Consider the following 27,434-nt stretch of genomic DNA (forward strand, 5'->3'; position numbering starts at 1 on the left):
CTTGTCACCGCCTGGGGCTCCGCCAGGCAAAACACGGGCTCTGGGGAGAATCTGGCTCCATCCGTGGCACCGCTGACGCAATTTCGCTCCGTAAAAGCAACTTGGGAACGGGAGGGGGCTGGGCTGGAGTGGGGACAGCGGTGTGGGGATTGTCTGCCTTTGGAAGGAGCGGGAGGGTTCGTGCGGTGGTGCTGTGCCTCGGTTTCCCCGCTGTGAGCTCCAGGATGTCCTTTTCCTGCCCGAGGTGCTCAGGGTGCAGCAGATGCTGCTGGAGCAGCTCCACCTCGTGTCCGAGCCCCCTCGTGCCCGCAGCCTGGTCCGGAGTTGTTTTGAGATGGGACATCCAAAACGCACCCCCAGCTCCGACAGCAGCATCCTTCACCTCCCACCAGGCTCTGAAACCTCTCTGCCTGTCACAGGAAGTTCAATATTTATGGTTTGTTTTTTTTTTTTAATAGAATGTATTTGGCTTAAATTCCACATTTGGGCCCATTTCTGCATTGTTTTTCAGCCCCCAAGGACCAGAATTGCCCTTTCCAGTTTGTTTTCTCAGGAAGGCCCTGGCACTGGGATTTTCTGGTTCCTGCAGACCCTCTCTCAGCTCAGCACAGGATGAGTTTGGCTGGTTCAGCACAGCAGTGACACCACACGTGTGTCCTGCCCAGCACTTGGCATTCCCCTGAGCTGGGATCTCCATCCCTGCCCCCCCAGAACAGGGCTGTGCTGGGATCAGAGCTGCCCTACATGTCCCATTGTCCTGGGAATCACTCCTGGGAGATCTTTTGTCCCAGAGATGGGTCCTGGATGTCCTCTGGGACACAAATAACCCTGTGCCACCTCCTGTCCCCTCCCTGGGCAGTGTCAGACTGCCCCAGCCCTGCACCAATATCTCCAGGCTGTGCCCAGAGCGCCTTCCCTGCTTCCCCAGAGCTGCCACTGCGGGGACAGGCTCAGTCCATGGCCATGGCAGTGTCCCCACGGCATCCCCAGTGCGGGGCCCATCTCTCCTGATTTCTCCCCTCCCTCCTCACGCTCCCTGAAGCAGCCCTGGAGAAGCCAAAGAGGCTCCCAGAGATGGGAGGGAAGAGGAGCCACGCTCCTAAGCTGATTCCCAGCAATTGGAGTCACCTGGGACTGCTGGAAACTCTCGGTCCTTCTGCAGGAAGGGTCTCTCAGCACTCAGGATAAGCCTCCAGCGCTGTCAGCAGGGCATTGTGCAGGGGAGCAGAGGCTGTACCGGTCCCTGTGCCCTGGAAAGCCAGGGCATACTGGGCATACTGGGCATACTGGCCCAGGATGGAAAACAGCCCCCACAACACTCCTGAAACACCCACAGACAGCTCACTCTGAGCAAGGGCCTTGCACAGGCTCATGCTGGGAGCAGAAAGGGATGAGGGGAGACAGAAGGACAGGACAGGACAGGGAAGGACAGGACAGGACAGGGAAGGACAGACCTCCCCACCCACGGGCCCTTTGCTTTGTCTCTGCCACCCTAAACCCCAGAGAGACCCCAAAGCCCACCCAAGAAAGGAAACAGAGGCACAGAAGAGACTCGGTGAGGAGAGATTTGGTAAGAAGAGACTTTTACTCAGACTCCGATACAGCTCTTAGAGGTTTCTCCCGCTGGCCGAGGAGCCCGGCCCCGCCCGGCACACCTGGAACTGCTGCAGGGGACACGGGGGTGTCACTCAGCTCTGTGCTTTACCTCTGCGGGAGGCTTTCCCAGTGTTGTGCTTGTCCCAGGGGGAGCAGCCGTGTCCTGCGTGTCCCCAGGGCTGTGCCATGTCCCTCCCGGCCACCAAGGCCACCCGGCCCCGCTCCTGCCAGCGAGAGCCACGCTCGGGGAGGGTGGGGGCCGCTAGAAGGCAGTGGGAGCTGCTTCTGGGAGGTGCTGGGGCTTAATGTGGCCTGTCAGGCTCTGGGCAGGAGCTGAGAGGTGAGGAAGGGGCTGTTGTGGAGGGACTGAGGGGAAGGGGCCATGGGACACCCTGGGGACCCAGCTCCAGTCACCCCCTCTGCAGCAGAGGGGAACAGAGCATCCCAGCTCCAGCAGCTCAGGGTGTGCCCCTCCAGCAGCTCAGGGTGGGCCCCTCAGAGCCTCCTTTTTGCCCCCTCCAGACCCACTGGACACCCTCCCCCCAAAGAGGGAACGGGGTTTGGACCCCTCCTGACCTACCCAGCAGCTCCTATCCCCCAGGCAGGGACAGCACACTGCTCTGGGCAGTGCATCTGGGCTGGGAAACATCCAGGAGCTGATGTGGGGGGACAGGGACATCGGCAGTGGCTCCCCCCTCTTGGTCCCACTGCCTGAAGGAGAACTGAAAAGTGCCTGTGCTCACAACTAGCAGCTATTCCCTGTGCCTCTGTGCAGAAAAAGAGGAGAAGTGATTTCTAGGGCTAAAAGCCACTGGGGGTCGGCCCCATCCACAGCCTGGGACCCCAGGAAGGTGTGTGGAGGGAGGGGCTGCCCCGGCGAGCGGGAGAAACCCCCCCACAGGCTCCAAAAGTGAGCGAGTACAGCCAGAAGTGAATCCTAAAGCAGCCACGCACACGGACACGCAGCCCACGCACGGACACACACACACGCTCCCACGGCCACAGCACGGAGCTCCTACAGCCTAACACACACACACTGCCCCCACTCCCCGTGTCTAACACCGAGAAATGCCACGACAAAATACAGGATTTCCACAGATAAAAGTAAAGGTGTCGTCCCTCCTCCTCCTCCTCCTCTCTGCTGGACACCCCCTGGGGCTGGGGGGAGAAGGGGACGTGCACCCACCACGCACAAGAAATAAAAAGGTAAAAATATGCCCTGCTATAGAATGAGAATTGATCTGTACAGCACTGGGAATGAAAATAGGTCATGGGCCACTTTGGAATACGATTTGTCATTTAACAGCATTTACAGTGACATTTACAGAATAAATATACAATAGAAATAGAGAATCTCTAGGTTATTATTCCATCTCCTCTCTCTGTATATATTTTATATATATATATAATATAGCTTCTTTGTTACCTTCCTATTGACTTTGCCTCTTATGGATGCTGCAAGAAGAGAGGAAAGCGACACCTCCCTGGCTGGTTTGGGAGCAGGGGTGGGAGAGACAGGGCTCAGATCCTTCCCCCCGGGTTTGAGGAGCATCATGCCATGATGGGAGCACATGGGCTGAGAGTTTTGGCTGTGGGGGTGTCCTGCTCCATTAACTCCATGGGAGCCACGGTGGGAATCCAGCCCCAGGCTCGGGGGCGTCGTGGAGGTGATGCTGGGCAATGATTTCACTCATCCTCTGCTCTGCTGGTCAGGTGAGGATGGACCCCATAAGGAAAGGGAGGGAACATGTTGCCCTAATGATGGGGAAATGCCACCAGATTTGGGCTTCTGCCTTCCAGAGATGGTGCCATGGGGACATTTCCGTGTCCCTCTTGCATGGGCAGAGGAGGGAGAAAGACGGGAGGGGATGAGGAAGGGGGAACTTGGCTGATCCTGACTCACAGATCTGGTCCCTCCTGGAACCATCACTGAGCTGCTTTGGTTCAGTCCACTCCTCCATCTTCCTCCCAGAAAAATAGTTAAAGTGTTTGGGCTAATTGTCCAGGAAGAGTCTCCAGGCCACCAGCCATGGAGAAGACTGAATAAACATGAATAAAGGATCAGATGTCACTGTGGGAACCTCCTGGCCCCAGGGATGCTGAGAATCAGGGATGCTGAAAGTCAGGGCTGTGCTGAATGGACCAGCTGCTTTCTGCCTTCACCTTCAGCCAAAAGGAGAGCCAAGGTGAAAGAAAAGCAACAGACAGAAAGGGAGGAGAGAAGGGTTCATGAGCCAGCACCCACAGACCTTCAGAGCGGCCTGAAAGTTCCTCATGCACAACCCAAGCCCAGCAGGACCAGGATGAGGAGCTCCCCCAGCCATTGAGAGTGTGCAAGGAGGCTGCTTTTGTGTCCCCAAGGAAAAGGGGGATGGTGCCAGGTTATCCTGGCACCCTTGGCAGAAGTGCCTGGTTACATGTGGGATTCAGGGAAATGACCCTCAGTCCCAGTGGGAGGCTCAGAGATAGAAGATCCCACCCTTTCCCAAACAGCCTGGGGAGAAACAATGTCAGGTCACAGCAGTCTGATCCCCCAAAACCATGGATGGGCACAATAGAGGCCCCTGGACTCTCACAAGGGATCCCCAGCCTGGATCAAGAGCTGGTGGGGACCTGGAACTGGCTCTCAAGAGCTGCTGCTCCTCGGATGCCTGTGGTCCCCAAGAGCTGGTCACCCCCATCCAGAGGCTGGTGAGCTCCTGTGGGGTGGCACAGGAGGCAATGCCAAACCCTGGCTCGGAGGGGACACGAGGAGAAATGAGGAGGCACATCCAGAGAGAATCACTGCCCAGCTCACCTCAGCAGGGCAGCAAGGGGGGGAAGTCAGGGGGTGGTTTCCTGAGAGCTACACCAGGAGTGTGGTAGGACTGGATGTCCCACAGCTCCTCTGCTTGTCCCTCTGGGACATCTAAAGAGAGCAGTGAGAGGAGATGATCACCATGCCAGGGATTTTGGTTCAGCAGAGTATTCCACATGTCAGGAGTAATTCCAGGAGAGCGCTCCTGACCCCATCACACCAACCCCGTTCAGACCCCTCACAGGCTCACACACCCAAGCCACTGTCACTTCAGGGGTCCTCCTGTCACTCAGCACCACCACCACCGACCCACAGAGCATCCCAGCCCCTCCATCCCATGGCTGGGACATCTCTGTGCCTCAAACAACTCCCAGCCACCGTCCCTATGCTGGTGCCAACAAAGATTCCAGGGACGCTCCAGGTCCTGTCTCACACACCCCAACACCTCAGCCAGCCCAGCACTGCTCCCTGCCAACCCTGGTCAGCAATTTAGGGGGTTATTAGGGTGTGTCCACAGCTATAAAAACCTACAGGAGATACAACAACAACAACGATGGTGACAACAACAGCACCTTTTTGTGCTATGAACATCGATGGTTAATTGTGCTCGTTGGAATAAGGCCATGACTCCTCCCTGCTAAAGGACAACAGACGGGGAGGGAAGAGCTCTGGGTGACAGGGGGAAGTGTGACTGGCTTCCCACCTGCTGCCAGGTCCTTGTTCCAACCATCAGCTGCTTAGAAAAGAGAGATTCTTTGCTTCAGATTTGAGCTGCGTGAGAACAGCTCTTGGAAAGGTATTGCAGCATCTCTTACTCCTCCTCCCCTCCCTGGAGATGAGCCCAGGGGTCCTGCCTTTCCACCGAGGGTTGTCAGAGGAGTCCTGCCCCTCCTGCAATCCCTTCTTCCCGATGTCGTCTCAGAAATGGCTGCTTTGCTTACGATTTTAACAGGGGTTTCTTCTTCATCTTCCTTAGTGATTAATTTTCCTGTTGCCTGGACAGCCAGGATCCACTCCCCAGTGCCCTCCTCTCCCGGCGGGGGTGGTGGGCAGGCGACCATCACAGCTCCGACTCGGGGGTGCTGGCCAGCAGGTAGCCGCTCCCGTAGCGTCCGTTGGGAGCACTGCTCATTTCCATGGGGGAATTGCTGCCGGGGCCCAGGTAGGAGCGGTGCGTGGGCATGGGGGAGGGCGTCTCGCTGGGCACCTTGCTCAGGATGAAGCGCGTCTCGTCGTTGTCTTCCAAGTTGGAGATGTCCTTCATCATCCGACCCTTCTTGTAGGTGACGGAGAGCGCGTTGGAGCCGTCGGACACGAGGTGGAACTGCCGCAGGATGAACACCAGGGGCAGAGGGAGGGATGCCAGGATGATCAGGGAGATGAGGATGGCCATGGCCCACGTTGGGTAGAACAGGAATTTTTCGGCAGCCTGGAAGAGACAGAATTGATGTCACGGGGCCGGTGCAGCAGCAGTGAAGCACCAGAGAGCTCCTGCTGCTCCTGCCAGCAAGGTGGGCTCAGGTGAGGGACAGGATCCTCACACACACAGGATGCTGGGCACAGCGTGGAGCTGTGGGAGCCAGCCAAAAATCAACACAAACTTCAGCCCACAGGCAGAGCTGGTTGGGATATCTGGGCAGGGTGAGCAAACCCGACTGCTCCCAGGGAATGAGCAGGGCAGGAATGTCACCCTGCCTGAGAGGAACGAGGAATGAGCAGAGCTGTGGTGGAGTGTAAAAACAGAGGCCTCTCCGAGTCCCTCAGAGAGAAAACAAAAATTTAAATTAAAATTTTTTTTAAAAATTAAATTTAAAAAAATTAAAATTTAAAAAAAAATTTAAAATTTAAATTAAAAACCTTTAGAAAAATAAAAGTACATTAAGCCACACAGACATGAAATAGAGCTTTAGTTTTCAGCAAATAAAAATATGTTTATGTACCTTAAAGAGCAAAAGCCTTAGAATCTAGTGTAAAAACCAAGGTTCATAAACAAGCTGCAGTGAGAGCTCAGAAACATAGCTCTGGACATAATACAAATATAGTAAGAATATTGCTTATATTCCTCAGATAGAGCAGATAAGCTATATGTGCAAGTTATTCATAAAGTTTGTATTATAGAACCAGAATTCTAATAGGTTTAGAAGAAATGTTTCAGATTTGTGTTTTTAGCTCATTGGAAAATTTGTAAATAGGAATCTGTGTGTTGGGGAGCACTCACTCTCTCTCTTCTCTCTCTCCTCACCATCATCATTGCCCAGAAGAAGACAGGAGCTGCTGCTGCAATTTCAGCCTTCTGGGGGCCTTGCACCAGGAGCTGTTTCTCCTTCTGATGGAGACTTGACTTCTATTTGGGACTCTGTGCTGAAAGCTTTTAGCACAGACTTTAACCCTTGCCTTTAGAGACCGACGTGCCTTTACAACAAACAACTTTACAGCAACCAACAACTGCTCAGCTCTTCTGAAGACACAAATCCACAGAGCTGGATGAACAGAGGGGTGCAGCTCTGAGCTGGCCCTGCTGGGCTGTGCTGGGGGCTGTGCTCACCTCCTCTCTGATCCACGCGCTGTATCCCGGGGGGCTGACTCCCAGCTGGATGATGCTGGCGGTCATGAGCACGGCCATGCAGATGGGAGACACGTACTTCCAGGTGTAGTAGTAGAACTGGTAGGGCCTGAAACCCAGCATCTCTGTCAGCTCCTGCATGAACCTGCCCAGGAAAGATGTGGAATCTTGATATCCCCCAGCTCTGAGGAGAAACAGCCTCCCAGCAGCCCTGCTGATGCTCAAGGTGGAGCCTGAAGAACCCAGCTGAGCATCTCAGCATCCCTCCCCTGAAGAACTTGTGGAAAACTCCTCAGGAAAAACCATCTGAGTGTTATCCAGAGCTGCCTTTGCTCTGGACAACTTCTGAACAAGAGGCACTACAGGGAGCAGCCTCCCCCTGCAGAAGGACCTGGAAAGGTCAGGAAAAAGGGTCATCACAAGTAACTGAGCATCAATCAACAGGAGATACCCACGAGAAGAACCCACTCCTGGGGCAGGAGGATCAAAGTGACCTGAATTCCTGTCTCCATAACTGCCCTTGGAGCATTTTCTCCTGGAAAGGAGGTGGAAGGAGGGAAATTAGTCAGGAGTTACAGCACAGTTAATCCTTTTGCAGGAGAAATTCCTTACTTCTTGGTGCCATAAATCCAGGCCACAGCGATGTTCTCCAGGATGACCACGACGGTGAGCGGCAGCGTGGCGGAGTAATCGTCAAACATGGTGACAAAATAGTTTCCAGAACGCTGCACAAAGATCAGCCCCACTACAAAGGCGAAGATGCAGCAGCCGACTGTGGGGAGCAAACAGGCCTGGTCAGCAGGGCCAAGACCTCCACAAGGTTCATTCCCTGCACTGGCATGGTCAGGAAAGCCCTCTGAGGGACACCAGACCTCCACAAGGTTCATTCCCTGCATTGACACAGTCAGCAGAGCCCCCTGAGGGACACCAAGACCTTCACAAGGTTCATTTCCCTGTACTGGCATGGTCAGGAAAGTCCCCTGAGGGACACCAGACCTTCACAAGGTCCATTCCCTGCACTGGCACTGTCAGGAAAGCCCCCTGAGGGACACCAGAGCTCCACAAAGTTCATTCCCTGCATTGGCATGGTCAGGAAAGCTCTCTGAGGGACACCAGAGCTCCACAAGGTTCATTCCCTGCATTGGCATAGTCAACAGAGCCCCCTGAGGGACACCAAGACCTTCACAAGGTTCATTCCCTGCACTGGCATGGCCCAGTTCTCTCCCCACCACGTCCACACTCCTCTGCAGTGACTCCTCAAGGCAATGGGGACCCCCAGCCCCTCCCCAGGAGGTTGCAGGAGCAGAGGCCTCACCTGTGAACACTTCCTTGCGCACCTTGAAGGTGTCGATGATGGGCGTGGTGATGCCTGACATGGTCCCAATCATGCTCCCCAAGCCCAGGTTGATCAGCATCAAGAAGAACATGACAGACCAGAAGGGTGAGGCTGGGAAGTGGGTCATGGCTTCTGTGAAGGCAATGAAGGCCAGGCCAGTCCCTTGCACCGACTGTTGGGGTGATGAGGAGAAACTTGTCAGGGACACAGACTCTGAGCCCCTGATGTCTCAAGTCTCCCTCACCAAACCCTCTTCAAGGAAAGAAAATCCCAGTCTGGTACTGGAGTTGAACTGGTGATGACTCTGCTGGACTTGCACTGGGCAGAGCTTCTCCCACCCCAGGAGGACCCCTGTGTGCTGGGTAAACCCCAGGGACTCAGATTCCCCATCCCTGGAGGGTCTATAAGAGCTGTTTTTCCAGATCCATGTGCCCAGGATTGACACAGGGAGAGGCAGTGGGGCAGGTGAGCTGCTGGTGCTACCAGGAGTGCCACCAGGTACCTTGTTGAGCTCATCCTCCAGCAGGCAGGCGTCCAGGCCCAGCTCTTTGAAGTGCCCCTCCTTCACCGTCATGATCACCCTGTACATCTCGTTGTAGTCCTTGGCAGTGAGGTGGGAGAAGTTCACGTGGGGAGGGATGAGGTCATGGCTCAGCACGTTGGTGTTCAGGTAGCCCAAGATCTTCTCAGCGTTCCTAAGGGAGAGCAAAAGCTCTCAGGTGATGCAGGGCACCTGAGACATTGGATTCATGCTCAAGCTGCAATTAAGAGCCTGTCTTGGGGTTGGATTTTAGGCTGGAGGAGCTGGATGTCCAACCCTCTCAGTTACAGTGGTACAGCTCTGGAAAACCAGGCCTTGACCACAGGAACTTGGGTCCACCAAACCCCAGGATCATCCAGCTTCAGAGCACTTTTGTGCCTCCACACCCACCACATCTGGCAGCAGCAAAGACCTGCCCACCCCAAAGAGAAAAAAGCAAATCTTACTCCACCACGCATTTCTCGTTCATGATGTTGGCCTTGAAGCCCAGCACAGCAAACACAACCAGGGTGGCCAGCACAGACGTGAAGAAGTTGATGAAGGAGACAAGGGTGGCATCGAAGTGGCAGTTGTTGTCCTGCTTGTTGTAGCTGGAGAAGGCAATGACCCCCCCAAAACCCAGGCCCAGGGCGAAGAAAACCTGTGTGGCTGCTTCACGCCACACCTGGGGGTCCAGCATCTTGTCCAGCTGGGAAGGAAGAAGGAGAAGTCAGGTGGCCCCATCCCAGAGCTGCATTAGAAGGGCTGAGTTGGTTTTGGAGCAGCTGTGGGCTGCTGTGGTGTGGAGGTGGAAGGAAATGATCTTTAAGGCCCCTTCAAGCCAAACCACTCTGTGCTTCCATGATCTGCCATGGTCAGGTCTGGCTTTACCCAGCACCACCAGGTCCTTCTCATTCACACAGAGGGGGAAACTGAGGCACGGGAGGACAGGACAAGGTCTGACCTGACCACATCTCCACCAGTCCGTGTCCCCCAGCCCAGGTAGCCACCACAGCCATGGCTCCCCATCCTCCCCTGGCCCTCTCCTGCTCCCTGGAGCACTGAAATCAAACATCCTGCCTGGGGGGTTCTTTTAGCTCCTGATCCCTCCCAGCCACATTCCCCCTCTCCTGGGAGCCAGAGCTGCAGCCTGGAGGCCTCCCAGCATCACTCATCAAGGGACCATAATTAATGTCTTCTAACAGCCTCGCTGGCTGAGCTGATTCATCTACATCTCTGCTTAATTAATTAATTAGCTGGTTAATTAATAAGTGCATGCCACCAGCAGAGGTTTTGCTGCCAGCCAGAATCTCTCCATTATATTTTTATATTTATATATTCCCCTGGGCACCTCTGTGTCCCCCACCCTGGCATCTGAGGATGGTGGGTGTGTGAGGCTCGAGCCTGTCCTGGCCACACCCTGAATTTTGGGAGCCACTCCACATCCTGCTGATCTGTCAGGATCCCCAAGTGTGGGGCTGGCACTCTGATTTGTGGGGTAGGGAGTAAAATAAGGGCAATAATCAGAGAATAAAGGAAAATAGGGCATGACCAGGCAGGAGGGGAACCTGCTTGGAGTCTGCTGGGCTTGGAGCTCTCACCTTGGGAGTGAACATGTGCATGATCCCATCCACTGCCCCACGCAGCAGCAGCCCCCGCACCAGGAAGCAAACGAGCACCAGGTATGGGAAGAGGGAGCTGAAGTACATCACCTGGAGCAGAGGGATGAACACAGCACAGCCTCAGCTCCTGCCCCTGCACCCTCCCTCCCACCCAACCTACAGACAGCTCAGGGGGAGAAGGAACATTCCCCTCCCCAGGATGGGGTTGGCTCTCCAGGGATAAACTGTGGGAGCTGGACAGAGGGCAGGCAGAAAGGGACCTGGGGGCACTGATGGACAGCAGGCTGGACATGAGCCTGCAGTGTGCCCAGGTGGCCAAGAAGGCCAGTGGCTCCTGGCCCAGATCAGGAATGCTGTGGCCAGCAGGAGCAGGGCAGGGATTCTTCCCCTGTGCTCAGCACTGGTGAGGCCTCACCTCGAGTGCTGTGTCCAGTTCTGGGTCCCCTTTAGGAAGGACATGGAGGGGCTGGAGGGTGTCCAGAGCAGGGAGGAAGGCTGGGGAAGGGCCTGGAACACAAGTCCTGTGAGGAGTGGCTGAGGGAGCTGGGGTTGTTTATCCTGGAGACTCATCACTGTTACAATTCCCTGACAGGAGGGGCAGCCAGGTGGAATTGGGCTCTGCTCCCAGGGACAAGAGGACACAGCCTTAAGCTGCACCAGGAGACTTTTAGGCTGGACATTAGGAAATATTCTTCACAAAATGGGAGATTGGGCTTTGGAATGGGCTGCCCAGGGTGGTGGTGGAGTCACCACCCCTGGAGCTGTTTAAGGAAAGCCTGGATGTGGCACTCAGTGCCATGGTCTGGGTGAAGGGTGGGGATAGGTCACAGGCTGGGCTCCATGACCTCAAAGGTCTTTTCCAACTTAACTGATTCTGTGAAGTGCTGGAGCTCAGGGGGATTCTCTGTGCTGGTGTGGCTGAGCCCTGCCTGCTCCTGTCAGTCGAACTAAACCTTTTCCCTACACCCTCTTTAGCTCTTATTGTGGATCCCTCCAGAGGTGACCCCAGCAGTGGGGCTGGTGTGAGCATCTCAGGGGACACAGCATTCCAGGGGTCCCTCAGAGCAGGGCAGGAGAGTGGGGTCCAGGCAGGCTCCTGCTTCCAGGACAGAGCCCAGCCAGGCTCAGGGGGCCACCAGCACCCACCTTCCCTGAGGACTGGATGCCTTTGATCATGGCCAAGCCAACAAGGCTCCAGGCCACCAGCAGACACAGGGTCATCTTCCAGTTGAGCCCCCCGCTCTCAGAGATGGAGTTGGAGATGTCCAGGGTCTCCCTGTACCAGAAGTAGGTGGTGGCCGAGCTCCTCTCACATTCAGTCTCCACAACTGCAACACAGCAGAGGCAGGAGAGCATGAGGGGCAGAGACATCCACTGTCCCTGCACTGATCAAATGTCACAGACCCACTGGAGCCAGCCAGGGAAGGGAGACACCTCTGGAAATGGAGGGGCAGAAATTAATGGGGCTCATATCTAGCAGGGAAAAGAAGAGACAGGACATAAAACCACTGCCAGGTGAAAATGAGATGTTAAATACAAGGAGAGACATTTTCATTTGCTGTAAAACCTCTCAGAGAGTCCCAGGTTGATGCTCAGATGTTATTAAACACCATTAGCTCCATCCATGTCTCAGTCAGGCAGTCCCTGACTCTCCCTGCCTCCCTCCACAGTCCTGGGGCAGATCCTGGCCTCAAGCACTGGGGCAGCCTGAAAACCCCATCAGTGGGGACTCTGCATTCCCAAACTGGTATCAGATCCCATCAGTGGGGACAGGGAGCACCAGAAACACCCATCCAACCCCAGGGGAAGCTCTCCATACAGTCAGGGTCAGAGAGTGCCTCCTGCAGCCCCACTTCTGTTGGGGGTGATGATGTCCCACAGTGTCCCACAGTGTCCCACAGCCCCCCTTCCCTGGGAACTGCTCCCTCCCAGCCGAGATTCCCTGTCCCTCACCGGCCACCGAGCCGTTCTTCACGATGGGGCACTCGCTCCAGGGCAGGGGGTACTGGAAGGACTTGAAGAAGTAGAAGATGCTCCAGCCAATTATAACGTTGTAGTAGAGACCAACAAAAAAACAGACCTGGAGGGAAGGAAGGAGGAGGACATGGCATCAAACCACAGGGCTGAAACACTCATCTTAAAGAAATTAGGATTTTAGTTAAAAGTTAAAAGAGATTGGGCTTGAGATAGTTACCTGAAATTTAAACAATTGATTGCCTGTCAATTTATGTTTGCTTAGCTGTGCTTGCAATGGGAAAGGATGAAACTAGTAGGTAGGTCCAAAGAACATGAACAATTGCAACCAGAAACTCATTCCTTGCAAAACTGGAGTTTCCCCAAAGCCATTTGTATTGTCATTAATGAAAAGGTCAGGGTGAGGAAGACTCACCTTACTTCCTCCTTCTAAGACCCCTCCCCACAAAAACGACCCCAGACTCAATTCAAGAAGCCAACCACGCTGCTTAATAGCCATTCAAGCTAATTACCATGGGAAGCAGGGATGGGAGGGGCTGGTATTATGAATATGTATTTGTTTAAACCTTTGGTCAATAAACAGACTCTGTGACCACCTGTGATTTTGCAGTGTATATTAGGGGATTACCCCACGCTGCTGCCCAGTGCTGAATAAACATTCACTTTGTAACTTTAAATTGTTAGAAAGTCTTTTGTCCGTCACAGTTGAGTATCAGTATTAGATCAATACTTTGGTAAATCAGGGCAGTGCCACTGTCCCCAGGGCACCTCCCGCTGTGCAGGGAGCGAACATTCCCAAACCAGCCCTCCAGCCATGAGCGCAGCTGGAAAACACCTCTTCACCTCTGGAGCCTGCCGTGGGGCTCCTCCAGGTTTGCCTCATCCCACCCACCCCGAGGCGGGGCTGCAGGGTCCCGCTGTGCTCACCAGGCAGCTGGCATAGCCGATGCCTCCCAGGCGGGGACAGATGTAATTCCAGACGCCGATGCTGCCCCGGCGGATCCGCTGCCCCACTGCCAGCTCCAGGAAGAACAGGGGCAGCCCGATGATGATGAGCAGGACCAGGTATGGGACCAGGTAGGCACCTGGAAGGGGAGAGGAAGGTCATTGGAGATGTCCCTGCTCCAGTACAGCCAAGGACAGGTGGACATGGGTGGACAAGCAGGGCAGAGATGGGACAGGCTCTGCCTGGTCCGTCCGTTCATTTGCAAACAGCCTCAGGTTGTTCAGGGGAGGCTCAGATTGGGTATTAGGACAAATTTCTTCATGGAGAGGATGATCAGGCACCACTGGCACAGGCTGTCCAGGGCAGCAGGGGAATCCCCTTCCCTGCGAGGGTTCAAAAACTGTGTGGGTGTGGCACCTGGGGACATGGCCTTGTGGGTTAATGGCTGGACTCAATCATCTTAGAGGGCTTTTCCAGACTAAATGGTTCCATGATTTTGTGATCCAGGAATGCAGATCAGAGCTTGGCCAGAGGAGAAGCTGTGGAGAGGAGCAAACACGTGTGTGGAAGGAAAGGGTCTGTGTGGGATAGACCCCAAAGGCTCCCTGAATCCACACAGACAAATCTCCATGTGCAAGGAGCCACCTCCATGAGCTGAGCCCTGGGGAATTCCCGGCCATCCCAGACACAGGAGCCATCCTGCCCCCCCAGGCACAGCCCATCCCACCTCCTCCCCCTGGACATCCCACACCCCCAGCAGCAGCAGCACCGTGCCTTGTGCCACCCTGCACAGTCTGAGGAGTAGAAACAGCTCCGATCACAACCCGGTGAATGTGTGGCTGATGGCTGAGGCTGGAGGGGAGCTGGTGCTCTCTGAGGCAGAACCAATGACCGTGAAGGATGCAGTGACTCACGCTGGAGCCCGGCTGAGGAACAGCTCCAGCTCCTGCCAGGAGCTGAGGAACGGGCTCAGCACAACGTGCCTGGCTCCTGCAGGGCACCAGACGGTCCAAACACAACCAAAACTCCCGCCTGGATTCACACCCCGTGACAGCCACTGCTCCAGGCAGGACCTGGGGTGATGGAACCCTGAAGTCTGGGGGTTCTGAACTTTCTGGGTTTTCTGACACTGACCCTCAAAAGAACATTGGTTTTCACTTGAAGCCTTGGAGAAGGCTTCCAAATGTTAGTGATGGAGTTGGAATCACTGGTGTGCAGTTTGTGCAGAAGTGTGTAATACCACACAGTGAAGGGTTTGGAATTTGGGGATTTAGAATTTAGTAATAGGTATGGGACAGGATGGAGGTTCTGGGGCATTGTCTTTTTCTTCCTTCTTCTTGATTTTAGACAGTAATTTTTGGTTGGATAGAAAGTACCACACTGCAGGTCACAGGTGTTTGGTCATTGGGTCAAAAGTATAAATGACACAGATGTTAGTTTTTAATTAGATAGTTCGGCCTTAAAAGACCTTGTAATGAGCAAGATCCAGCTCCATTTTCTGGCTTTTAGCTTTGCTAGCTGGAGGTGCTGTGGAACTCACTGTGTTTTAGATAAGAATTAATAAATAACTGAGTCCAAACAAGAAAATCGATTTCTCGTGCTTCAATCCCAACTCTGAGTGAAGGCAGAAGAAAAAAGAGCACAGCCACTAATGTATGGTGCCACTAATACTGGGACAGGGGGTGCTCCAAGCAGGGACCCTACAAAGAGAATCAGCCCTGACATGGTTGGGCATGGTGAGTTAAAAATGCAGAGAAGCTGAGGTGCAGCAGCCCAGGGTGATCGGGAGGGTAAAAGGAGAGGCAGAGAGCAGAGCTGGAGCTCAGGGAAATTCAGGAAGGGCCACGAGCATCCCTGCTCTGCAACACTCTCCTCTCAACCTACAGAGAGGTGGGAATGAAGCAGACAGACAGATTCAGATGCAAATTTGTCCAGTAGTGGAGATTTTCTTCCTGTGGTGCCTGGAAAGGGGACAGCAGCTCGTGCCTGTGCAGCACCCCCAGCCCTGCTGGCTCTGGCACTCCGAGTCCTGGGAATTTGGCTCCAGCCCATCCTGCCACCAGCACGGAGCTGTTCTGCCCTGCAGACACCTGCTGCAGGAGCAGGAGAGAAAGCAGCTGCTGCCAGCACGTCCTGGAGCTGCTCAGAGTGACCAGGAAGGGTCTGTCTGTCCATCCTCCCAAATTCCTGCAGGCTGGCAGCAGCCTCCCAGACCAGTGGGAATCCCAGCCAAGAGAGTTAGACATGGCAGGAGGAAAAGGCAGAGAATCAATGTCTGCCCCATGGGACAGACAGAGGATGCCACTTGGGCAAAGAAAAACCACTGCAAAGCCCAGCAATCTGCTGCTCAAAGCAGCTCCCAGCTCCATGCCTCAGATTCCCCATCCATGGAATAGTGGCAATGCTTGGGGCAGCTTCTAAAGCTTTTTATTTGAAGTCCTGCTGCAGAAATGTTCTGTCACAGCAAGGAGCTCCTAAAAGCAGCTGCTTGTCCCAGTTCCTGCCTGGCTCACCCCTGCATCCCACCTCAGGGAGGGTCAAACCCATTGCTCATTTCCTGCTGCAGCAGTGTCAGGGCTGTGCTGCCTCAGTTCCCATCTGCTCTGGTGTCCAAACCCCTCCTTTGATGTTCCCCACATGCAGACACAGCCAGTTCAGCCCTGGATTTGAGGGATGCACCAGGAGGAATCCCAGGCTGGCCATACCAGTTACACCTGGTGTCACCCAGCACCCACACAGCTGAGGGCAAAGCCCCCCAGACACCCAGGACAGCAGAGAGCTCAGTGTAAACTGAGGATTTTTCATTGATTGCACTAATTATGATTGATTAATGATTGCTGTGGCCTTGGGGAAACTGAGGCACAGCTGGGTTAATCTTTACAGAGAAGGATGCTGCTTCTCCATCCTCTGGCCCTGAGCTGGTTCTAAACCTCATTTAATGGGGAAAACTTCCTTGGCAAGTGGAATGAACCCAGCAGGGCTGTACCGACCTCTCCCACCCTGAATTTGGGGTGAACACACTGTGCAAAGCCGTGCTGTGCCAAAACCAAACGAGCTGGAGCCACAGCAGGCACTGAGGAGGTGCTGGGATACAGGGGAAGGGAAGGGAAGGGAAGGGAAGGGAAGGGAAGGGAAGGGAAGGGAAGGGAAGGGAAGGGAAGTGAAGGGAAGGGAAGGGAAGGGAAGGGAAGGGAAGGGAAGGGAAGGGAAGGGAAGGGAAGGGAAGGGAAGGGAAGGGAAGGGAAGGGAAGGGAAGGGAAGGGAAGGGAAGGGAGTGCTGACTGCACAGGTCTCTGTTTGGCAGAGTGACTCATCCTGACGATGACACCGGAGAGGTTTGAATTATTGAGAGCGCTGCAGGTTCGGCAGCTACAGGGCTGGGACCAGGCAAAGGATGCAGGGCTGGGGACACAGAGAGCTCAGGGGGACAGGGCTGGTCCTGGCTCCAGCAGGGCTGGGAAGGGACTAGGTTTGGATTAATGATGAGGAACCCACTCTCATGGGTGTCATGAAGGGAGTGGGGTGAGAGAATGGCCTGGCTGGAAGGAGGATCTGGGAATGGAAACACAAAATGTGGCTTTGAGGACCCAGGGCAATGGAGGGACTCCCTTCCCTTTTTAGCCCTAATTTCCAAATTGCCTCAACAGGAATCAGGGGGTGCAGCCTGAAATCCTGGCTCCAGAGCTGGGATTCAGTGTGACTTTGGAGCAGGCAGGTGCACAACCATTAGGAAGAGGCCATCCTGAAGATTTCCACATCTCAGCACAGCTTCTGGCGGCCCCTTCCCCCTTCAGAGCCCAGACCACACACTTCAGAGCCCAAATAACCCCTGTCCCCTCCCAAGATCCACATCCCAGCTTACAGCGAGGCAGGACTGGGTCACACCCCCTTCTCCAGGGGCTGATCCCATCCCTGCCCCATCTCTCACCTCCTCCATTCTTCTGGCACAGGTAGGGGAAGCGCCAGACGTTGCCCAGCCCCACGGAGTAGCCGATTTGTGCCAGGATGTATTGCAGCTTGCTGTTCCACGCCGGCCGGTTCTCCGCATCCAGCTCCTCATCTCCCTCCTTCTGCTTGTCCCAGGGCTCCCCTGCCACGTTCAGGACGCTGCGTTTGTAGTCCACGGGCTCCTGGTGGGCCAGCAGGTCGGCCACCGACTCGGTGACATGCTCGCTGCTGTGCTCCCGCTGTGTCACCTTGCTGTTCTTCGGCATCGGGGCGGCTCCGGGGCGGGGTGGGGACAGAAGAGGATCGGTGTCCCGCAGGGAACAGCGCAGTGTGTGAGCACAGCTCGGGCTCACCTCCTCTTCATCAGCACCTTTGGGGAGGGAAGGGGTCAGCTGGGGTCAGTCGGCTTTGTCTTATCCCCAGCTGGGACTGGCAGCGCCAGGTGAGAAGAGAGTCCGTGTCCCGTGTCTGGGGACCGTCATCTGAGCCTGGAGTGGCTCCTGCCCCAGCAGTGATGGACCAGGAGCAACGTCCTGGCTGAGAGTTAGAGAATGCCAGGATGGTTTGGGTGGGAAGGGACCTCATACAACCCTGTGGAGGCTCTGCCTGCAGCCCTGCCCTGGAGGGACATCCCTTGAATGGAATAACCCTTGGAATGGGCTGTGATTGACTTATCTCGAGCCTTATCCTCCTTGGGTTGGCACATCTTCCCCTATCCAGGTGAGCTATCCCCGAAGGCATCAGTGATCCCACCACGCCTTAGTACCCGTGGTAATCCTTTGTAACCCACTGGGCTTTCCCCCTTGGCACCACCCTGCTTTCCCCCATAAAAACCCCAGTTTTCCCCCCCTTCACAGAGCTGCTGCACAATAATAGAATCTCTGGAGTTGCTGTAAATGCTTCTGTCTGTCTGTCCCTGAGTCCGCCTGGGATAACCTTGCAAGCAGAGCTGAAATCACTGAGCTGATCTCACTGAGAGCTGATCACTTGTGGCTACAGGCCACAGCTTGCTGAGTTTATCCAGCTGCCAGAGACCCCTCAGAAGGCAGAACTCCCTCCCAGAGACCCCTCAGAAGGCAGTCCCCCCTCCCAGAGACCCCTCAGAAGGCAGTCCCCCCTCCCAGAGACCCCTCAGAAGGCAGTCCCCCCTCCCAGAGACCCCTCAGAAGGCAGTCCCTTGCAGGACCCTCTCTCTGGGAAGGTCAGCAGATTCCCAAGTCAGAACATCAGACCTCCACAGCCCCCCAGCAGCCTACACAACCCCACCCCTGCCATGGGCAGGGACACCTTCCACAGACCAGGCTGCTCCAAGCCCTGTCCAGCCTGGCCTTGGACACTTCTAGGGATGGGGCAGCCACAGCTGCTCTCATTCATGAAGAGCCTCTGTGTCCCAGAGAGGGGCAGTGCCCTGGGCTCCAGGGGACAGTGACACTGATGGAGCCAGGGACATTGCTGGGACACCTCTTCTCCCCTCTAACACCCCCGGCCCAGCAGCTGAACCTCACAAAGCCTGACACCAAACCCAGCCCTGGCTGAGGCTCTGCCCTCCCTGACCTGCTCCTTCCCCTCCTGACCATCAGCACAGCCCAGGCTTCGCTCCACGACAGCTTGGGAGCACTCAGGGGACAGTGACAAGTGCCCAGGCTATCTCTGCATCCCAGGGAGTTATCAGGAGTGACTTGAAAGCCTTGGAGCCTGATGTTAAATCTCTCCAGGCAGCTTTAAAACAGATAACTGCTGCAAAAACAGCAGCAAAGCCATCAACCCTGGCCCCTTGGCTTTCCCAGCCTTTAGTGTAGGTCAGGAGAAGTGATCTGCACAGAAACACCTCAGGAGGTGCCCAGAGCTCAGCCCAGCCCTACAGATTTCTCCCCTGCCGCAAAAATCTTGGGGATATTGTGAAAATCTGCTCCACTGGGCTGGGGATCCCCAAACTGGGAAAGCCCCACGTCCCTCCTGTCCATACTGGGAGAACCAGGGTCAGTTCTGGGAAATGGGCAGCTCCCACCATGGTGGAAACGCAGAGCTCCCATAATAAATCCCTCAGCTTGGAGAAATGACCCTCCTGAAGAGCTCCCTCCCTTCCTTCCTCCCTCTCCTCTCCATCTCTGCTCCCAGGGGACACGGGGCTGTGGCTGGGCCAGGGCAGAGCTGTGCACAGAGACCTGACCCCCCCAGCCGGGCAGCACCTCCTCCTCCTCCCTGGGGGCTTTTCCAGAGCCATTCCCAGCTCTTCTTTCCTTTCGGAAATTTTGGATCCAATTCAGCCCACAATCCCAACCCTTTCAGGGCAGAAAAACCCCATCCCCACGCCATGAACAGGAGCAAAGCACCGGGAGCAGGAAACCTCCCCCTCACCCACCCTCACCCTGGTGTTTTCTCACCCCTGACGGAAGTTCCCCCTTTGCCAGGCCCTGTTTCTATATGAAAAAAAAATCTATTTTCAACTGCCGGCTGCATCCGTTGCCAGGCAACCATCTCGGCTGCACATCTCTCCTGGATCCAGCTCCTCCGGAGAAGCCGTTTGAGTTCTTTTTTCAAGCCCAGGCCAGCGATGTTTAATTTCCTAACGAGGGCTCATTCACATAAACCGCTCACTGCTCAATCGTGCCAATTACCGGCGCGTGGCTGCCCGGGGCTGCAGCATCCTCAGCCGGGCTGGGGATGGGCACAGCCTCAGCCAGCAGCCAGCAAAATGCAGGATTTCCATCAGGTTTGGGTCAGGCTCCGTGTGGATTTGTGCAGATGGGCACAGATTCAGCCAGCAGCCAGGAAAACGCAGGATTTCCGTCAGGTTTGGGTCAGATGTGGATTTGTGCAGACCTGGGAGAATCACCCGCGGGTTGTTTGCTGCTCCCTGTCTGCTCAGCAGCTCCTTCCGAGCCAGGGTGACTCAGAGCACCAGGAGGACTCGGCTCTGGGGCTGAAGTGTCTCTTAGGATTAGGGTGAGAGCCAAGAAGATCCAGGATGTACTGGCCAAGCCCCCAGAGTTCAGTGGCCCACGCTGAGGGCACCCAAACAGCTCTCCTGGGACACCCCAAGCCCTTGGAGGTCCAGGGCAGGTGGTGCTGAGCCAGGCCAGCAGCATGGAGCAAGAACAGACCCCACAACATCCCTCTGCACCTCAGCCTCTTCCTCTCCTCAGTTTAGGTCACCCCAGGTTGTTTTCAGGAGCTGAGAGGCACCAGGACACAGATCCTGCAGGAACAGGGTCCTAGAAAGCCCCAGAAGGTCTCAGACCCTTGGAGGACACTCCAGACAGCAAATTCCCAAAGGATTGAGGGGTCAGCAGGGCTGCTTGGCTGCTTTCATGGCTTGGGGAAGGGCTGTCTAAACATTGACATGAGGGTGAAGGACAGAGGCCTTCCTGCCTGTGGGAGATGTGCCCAGCCTAAACTAGAGGGAAAAACCAGAGCAGAGATCCAAATCCTGATCCTGGGATCTGGCAGAGCATCCCCATGGCTGCTTTGGGGAGTTCTGAGTTTCCCCATGGCTCACAGCCCCATCCAAATCCTGATCCTGGGATGGCTCTGGCACAGCATCCCCATGGCAGGTTTGGGGAGTTCTGAGTCTCCCCATGGCTGCTTTGGGGAGTTCTGAGTTTCCCCATGGCTGCTTTGGGGAGTTCTGAGCCTCCCCATGGCTCAGCCCCATCTGGACATGCTGGTGCTGCCTGGCAGAGCTCCAGGTCTGCAGGAGAGAGGATCATTCCCAGCACACCCAGCCCTCCCCATCCCATCCCTGCTGGAGCTGGGAGAGGAGCCCAGGCAGAGCCTGCACGAAGCCACCAACCCACACAGCGCAGGAACACGATCCAGGGACAGCCAGGTCAGCAGGGCTCTTCCCAATATTTCCCCAGACTTTTACATCAGCCCCAAAGTCTGCACCCTCAAATGGAAAAGCACAGTCCAAATCCATCTGAGAAAGGTATTTCAGTGTGTTTCTTTGGTTGAAAAGGGAATTTAATCAAAAATTCATCTGCCAAAAATAACAACCACCCTGTGAGAAAGACAAGGCAGATCAGCTGACAAGCAGGAGCTTTCCGGGCTGGAGAGAGATAGAAAACCCTTGTCACTGACAGATGGAGATTCAGCTTGTTTACTTAGTCCCCATGACCTTAATTTTCTTAAATGTGCATTTTTTTCTCTCTCTTTAGAAGGCACATTAGGGTCTTTCAGAGCCCATGGCTTGTAAGAACCTCCCTCATGCTGCCTGAGCGGGGCTGCCTTTGCACCCCCAGCTTTGCCCAGGTAAAACCAGCGCTGGTTTTACCCACCTGGAGGGGGAGCCTGGCTTTTCCCACAGCAGGAGCCAGGACAGGACCGGTTTGTGCTGTGGTCAGTGCTGGTGTCATCCTGCTCCATGTCCCTGGGGGTGTCCTTGAACAGGATTCCTGCTCCCAGAGGATGCCTTCAGATTGAGCTCCTCAACCACCATTCCCTGAGCCCTGTGCCAGGCCAGACCCCTGCTGCACAAGGTGACAGTCCCCCATCCGTGTCCTCCTGCCCAGGTGACACAGGGTGACCCCAAGCACTGCACCCCTTTGGGCTGGTGTGGAACCACCACTGCAGCACATCCCAGGCACGAGGGACTGGTTTGTTATGGGACAAACTGCATTCAACCCACCAGGAAAAGGGCAGGGATGGAGAAACTCCTGCCTTATTCCACCCTGGGGGTTTAATCCCTGCTCAGAGGATCCCATCAATCCCAAAAAGCTGCTGTTTGGGGTGAGTGAAGCCCCTCCACATCCCCCAGCCCTGAAGCAGCATCACAGAGGGGTCAGGGGAGGAGGGAGGCTCTGAGCCACGTGTCCTGTGTCAGCCCATCCTTGCTTTCTTGGGAAGGCAGCTGGGGAGCAATAAACAGGCTGGAAATGTGTCAGCAAAGCTTTCAGCCTGGCCCAGGAGTGCAGGGGAAGGCAGGGAGGAGATGGGAATTTACAGCAGGACCCAAGGAGAACAGCCACCAGCAGCAAATGTGCTCTGGGTTGGGGCACAGGGGAATTTCTCCTCTCCTGTGTCCAAATTCTACATTTATCTCTTGTCTGGGTCCAAAAAGAAGAAACAGAGGCAGGAAAAGCTGCAAGAGGAGATTGGGTGAATTAAAAATCAGCATTTCCACCTCTGGGGACTCTCTGCTGGTCCCTCCCTGCCCCACCATTGCCATTTCTCCCCCTTCAGCTTCCACACAAATCCCCCACAGCTCCTAAAGGAGAGGGGAGAGATGTTCCTGGTGAGCTACCCAGGCCTGGGAAGGTCCAGGTTGCCCCATCAAGGTCACAGAGCAGGGAAAGGAGGGAGGAGAGGGAACTGAGGGGTCTCAGGAAGTGGAAATCTACTCTCAGCTTCAGGCTGGGAGAGCTGAGCATCAATTTGCAGCTCCTCATCGTCCCTGACACACACAGAGCTGGGAAATCGTGCAGCCAGGGCCAGGCTGCTCGGTGCAGATGGGGACACGGGAGCAGGGAGGAGAAGGGACAGATCCAAGGTCACCCAGGAAGCAGAGGAGGAGGGAAGGACCGTGCATCCCTCCCGTCCTCCCTCGGGGCTGCACAGCAAGCAGGAAGGAGATCTGGGTGCACATCCCACTTTGAGCCCAAGTTGTGAGAAAAGCAGCTCCAGGCCCCTTCCTGCTGCTTCCTGAGGTCAGGAGAGCCCCTGTGGTGGGATGGGGGCTGCCCTGGCAGAGCTGAGCTTTGGGAAGCACTCCACTCTTCCAAACCACAACAAACTGAGGGCAGGACCCTCCCAGCAGCATCCAAGCTCCTCTTCAAAGCCCCAAGAAGAGAATTGTGGCCAAGGCAGAGTTTTTGCAGCTCTGACACCCTGCCCTGCTCCGAGGGCCTTCCCACAGCCCCCACCACACAAACCTTCCTTTTCCATCAACCAAGGCACCTCCACCTTCAACCTGCTCCATGCTGGGCCTTGCTCCTCCCTGCTCGGCTCTGCCTCCACGGGGAAGCTTTTACCATCCGGGCTCATTAGGGCTGCTCCCATTCTCCCCTGGTTAAAACAAACCCCGCTAATTAGCACCCAGCTCCCACCCCCCTGTGCAAAGGACACGGGGTGACTCAGTGCCACCAGGGCTGTCCCCGCCTCACACCCACCCTGGGGAGGCACAAACCGGCTGGGGTCGGTGTGAGACAGCACAGGGGACACCTGCGAGCGGCTCCCCAGGAGCGGGGCTGGCACAGCTCGGCATTTCCCTCGGAGCCGCTGCTCGCCCGTCCCGCTTTAGCATCGTGACACAGGAGAGCTGATGAATCAGAGCTGCCCCCGCTTCTGCCTCACACCCACCGCAGTGGCTTTCTGCAGCGCCCAGATGTTAAAAATAACCCCCAGTTCCTCTCCAAAAAGCAGAGCTGGGGTTGTACCAGCCCCTGCTCCATCCCAGCCCGGTGGTGCCTGTCCCACCTCAGAGGGACACGGCTGTGACATTACGGCTGTGACACTACAGCTGTGACACTACAGCTGCTCCTGTCCCCAGCAGGCTAAGGGGACAGTTCTGCCCACTGGGTCACGGGCAGAGGAGCAGCCCCTGGGTTTGTCACGAAGTCTATGAGCCCGTTGATTCATCGGCTTTGGGCTCCTTTCGTGTCTCAGTTTGGTGGCATGAAAACACACACAGCTGCAATAACGTGACTACCAGAGCGAAGCCGAGCATCATATGATTCCTCCAGGGCTCCGTTTGATTCACCAGGTGATCTTTTCCCATTCACACCTCAGCGATCCCTTGTAGCTCACCCATCCAGCCAAGGCTGCTGACTGAACCCCAACCCAGCCAAGATTTATCCTAAAATACAACAAACCAGCAGCATCCCAGCCCCGCCGTAAGCGCTGCTTTCCCTCTTGTAATTCATGAAGCTGCTGCTACGTTTGTAAACAAACAAATCCAAACCCAGCCCGGGACAGGGTAAAGCAGGGCCTCTCCTCCCAAGGTGATGGTTCCACCTGGATGTGCACAGTGTCAGATTTGGGGTAAATTTGATCCCCATGGCTCCAGCTCTGGTATAATTCCGTTCCCTGCTCTGTGCAATCCCTAAGTGGCAGTGGAATCACTCCAGATTTCAGCTGAACTCTTTTATTCCTACAGATTTTAGCAGAGCCATCTCCAGTTCATCCCAGTGGACAGCTCAGACCCACATTTTATTTCCCTTGGAGGAGTCACAGCCCCAGCCAGGTTCCTTGACCTAGTCCTGACACCTCTGGAGAAATATTCACAAGGAACTCTCTGCCCTGCCGAGAATAGCTCAGCTGCCGCGCTGCTCCGGGTTTTTTTCCGACCAAGACCAGAAATAGTTACATCAGCTCCTGATGGATTCAAACCTCAGGTGCTTCAGACACAAGGCGTGATCCAGGAAGCAGGATTTCACCTTCTGGGTCCTCTACAGAGAGGAGCAGATTTCTCAGCTGGTTTGAGCCCCACATTCCTGGGCTGACAGAAATTTGGACCTGGCTGAGAGGCCAGCCCAAAAACCACACCTTTGGGTGTATCCAGCAGTGCAATAAATGCACGGAGAGGGCCCCACACCAAATACTGGAAATTTCACAAAACCAGGACCCCAAGCCCCATTTTCTACCTCGAACCATCCACACTCAGGGAGCAGCATAAAACAAAAGAAGGGGCAAAACCGCCCCACCACTCCAGGAGCCAGGACTGAAATATTCATTGCAGCCGAATGCTTTCTCCTCTCCCAATGTTATTGTCAAGGTCAACCTGGAGGCTGCATTTCCCCATCCTCGGACGGGATGAGCCCCCCAGCAGCAGGAGCCGGGCAGGAGCCCAGTGCCACCCCCGGCGGTGACCCCCCCACCCCGGAGCCGTCTGCTGCCCCTAAATGTCCCCCCAGCCCTGGATGCCACCCCCTGAGGTCCACGCCTGATGCCTCCAGGCTGGGATGTCCCCTCCATTAACCTCACCCCGGCCCTGAGCATCCCCCCGTGGAACACCCCGGTGGGGAGGGGGCACCAGGGCTCGCAGGGGAGACCCCGGGAGCGAGAGCCCGGAGCGGGGATGGGGGAGCATCCTTACCTCGGCTGCCGCGGCTCCCCGCGAGGATGAACCCGAGCCGATTGCAGGAAAAACCGGCCCGGTCCTGGAGGAATCGGCGCAAATTCCCGAAAGAAATCACCCAGCTCCGGTGATGGGGGCAGAGCCCGGGTGGCGTCCGAGGCTGCCGGTGCTGCAGGGAGCCGGGCAAACCGGGAGAGGCGAGGGGAGCTCGGGAAGGCTCGGCCGTGGAGCTCCGAGGGAGCGGCGGCTCCGCTCCGGTCCCGCTGCCCGCCCCGCCCGGGGGATGCGCGCTGGGCTCGCCCGGCCCCGCTGGCCCTCGCCGGAGGGAGGGAGGGAGGGAGGGAACTCCGCTCGGCTCCCGGGAAATAAAGAAAGAAAGAAAGGCAAATGCAATTTTTAAAAAAATATAAATAAAAAAAAAAATCAGCGCGGAGGGACACGCAGCCCCTGACGCAGGCTTGAGTCACCAGGGCTGCGCGTCAAAGCTGGGGTGCCGGGCCACCCCCCTGCTCCGAGGGAGGCTCTCGCCTTCAGGAAAAAGTAGCATCGAGTCCTGACACAGGGGTGGGTTGGTTTTGTTGTGGGGAAGATAAAACCCCCTTAAAATGCCCCTGGAGAGCAGCCCCAGGGAGCCCTCCCAGCTGCTGCTTCCCCTGGGGGGGGTTGGGGGCTCTGGTCACCCCTTGCCCTGATTTATCATCAGGGTCTTGTAGAATGGTTTGCATTGGAAGGGACTTTGGTGACAACCTCGTCCCACCCTGCCATGGCAGGGACACCTTCCACTGTTCCAGGCTGCTCCAACCCCGACGTCCAACCTGGTCTTGGGCACTGCCAGGGATCCAGGGGCAGCCACAGCTGTGCCAGGGCCTGCCCACCCCTTCCTCCCCTAGGAAGGATTTTGCCCTTAAATCTAATCTAAACCAACCATATTTCATTATTTGGAAGAAGTATCTCATGTCTCCTCTATTATTTGATATTTCAGAGGATTTTCTTTGGCTGGGACCACACAGCAGGGAGGCAGGAGGAGTGGCCAGGCCCCAAATCCAGCTCCCCCTCACTCAGGTGTGAATCCATAACCTGTCCCTTCTGTTTGAGGATCTCAGGGCTGCTCCTGAGCCTGTGGCACACGGGGACCCTAGAGCCAGCCCTGGCCTCAGGGGACACCACATCTCTGCCCACAGCAGTTCCCTCTGCAGGAGCAGCACTGACCAGAGCAGGGCTGAGCTGGGGTGTCGGCCAGCTTTGAGATAGCTGAGATATTTGAGATATTTGCGTTTATTATGGAACAGTTTGGATTGGAAAAGACCTTTAAACCCATCTCATTCCACCACTGCCATGGCAGGGACACCTTCCACCATCCCAGGCTGCTCCAAGCCCCATCCACCCTGGCCTTGGACATTTCCAGGGATCCAGGGGCAGCCACAGCTGCTCTGGGCACCTGTGCCAGGGCCTCCCCACCCTCACAGGGAAGGATTTTATTCTAACATCTAACAAAAATTCCCCTTCTTTCAGTGCAAACCCTTGTCCTGCCACTCTGAAGTTCCTCTCTGGCTCCCTTCTAGGCCTCTTTAGCTCCTGGAAGGCTGCTCAGAGGTCTCCAACTTTAAGTCACCTTTAAGACAGACAATAAAATTCTCCAGGTAAAATGACCCCACTTCACTTTCCTTCCCAACAGGACGTGGGACACAGCAGCACATTAAATCTGGACAAAGGCAGAAATACCTTGCACAAACACCCAACTCAGCTTTTCAGGCCCAATTTCCCACAGCTGCTCAGGCTGTTGGTGTGGTTGAGTGCTGCCCTAAGAAAACCTCTCATCAGATTAATCAGGAAAAGCACAGGGTTGGTAGGTTCATTTCAGGGAAAACAGGGAAAAAGATTTTGGAGGAGTTCATTTCTGGTTCAATACCTCATGGAAAAGTCTCCTAGTCCTGAAAACACACAGCCCCCAGCAATGCAGCCTGGATGAGTTTTCCCAACCCTTTTATTTCTGGTGCTGGGGATGCTGGTACCAACATCCAGTGAGAAACCCTGAGAGGAGGAAAAACACACTTGGAGAGACAAACTCCAGAGGATCCAAAGCTCCAGCCCTGAACCACGCTCCCAGCTCCTGGATTG

The 27,434-nt window shown here is 55.6% G+C and overlaps 1 protein-coding gene across 1 annotated transcript; it reads right to left on the reverse strand.

Moving 5' to 3' along the window:
* Window positions 1-1,566: 1,566 nt before the first annotated feature.
* On the reverse strand, window positions 1,567-25,609 carry SLC6A17 (solute carrier family 6 member 17). The gene is made up of 12 exons (XM_033080092.2): window positions 25,335-25,609; window positions 17,283-17,672; window positions 13,336-13,493; window positions 12,388-12,514; window positions 11,581-11,762; window positions 10,414-10,524; window positions 9,280-9,521; window positions 8,795-8,987; window positions 8,272-8,464; window positions 7,569-7,728; window positions 6,939-7,101; window positions 1,567-5,822 (listed from the first exon to the last, which is right to left on the reverse strand). Exons 2-12 carry the CDS (start codon window positions 17,566-17,568, stop codon window positions 5,454-5,456), a joined length of 2,184 nt encoding a protein of 727 aa, XP_032935983.1. The 5' UTR covers window positions 17,569-17,672; window positions 25,335-25,609; the 3' UTR covers window positions 1,567-5,453.
* Between the last annotated feature and the right edge of the window lie 1,825 nt (window positions 25,610-27,434).

This window comes from Catharus ustulatus, chromosome 25 (assembly GCF_009819885.2).
Source record: "Catharus ustulatus isolate bCatUst1 chromosome 25, bCatUst1.pri.v2, whole genome shotgun sequence".
In the NCBI taxonomy this organism is placed as follows: domain Eukaryota; kingdom Metazoa; phylum Chordata; class Aves; order Passeriformes; family Turdidae; genus Catharus; species Catharus ustulatus.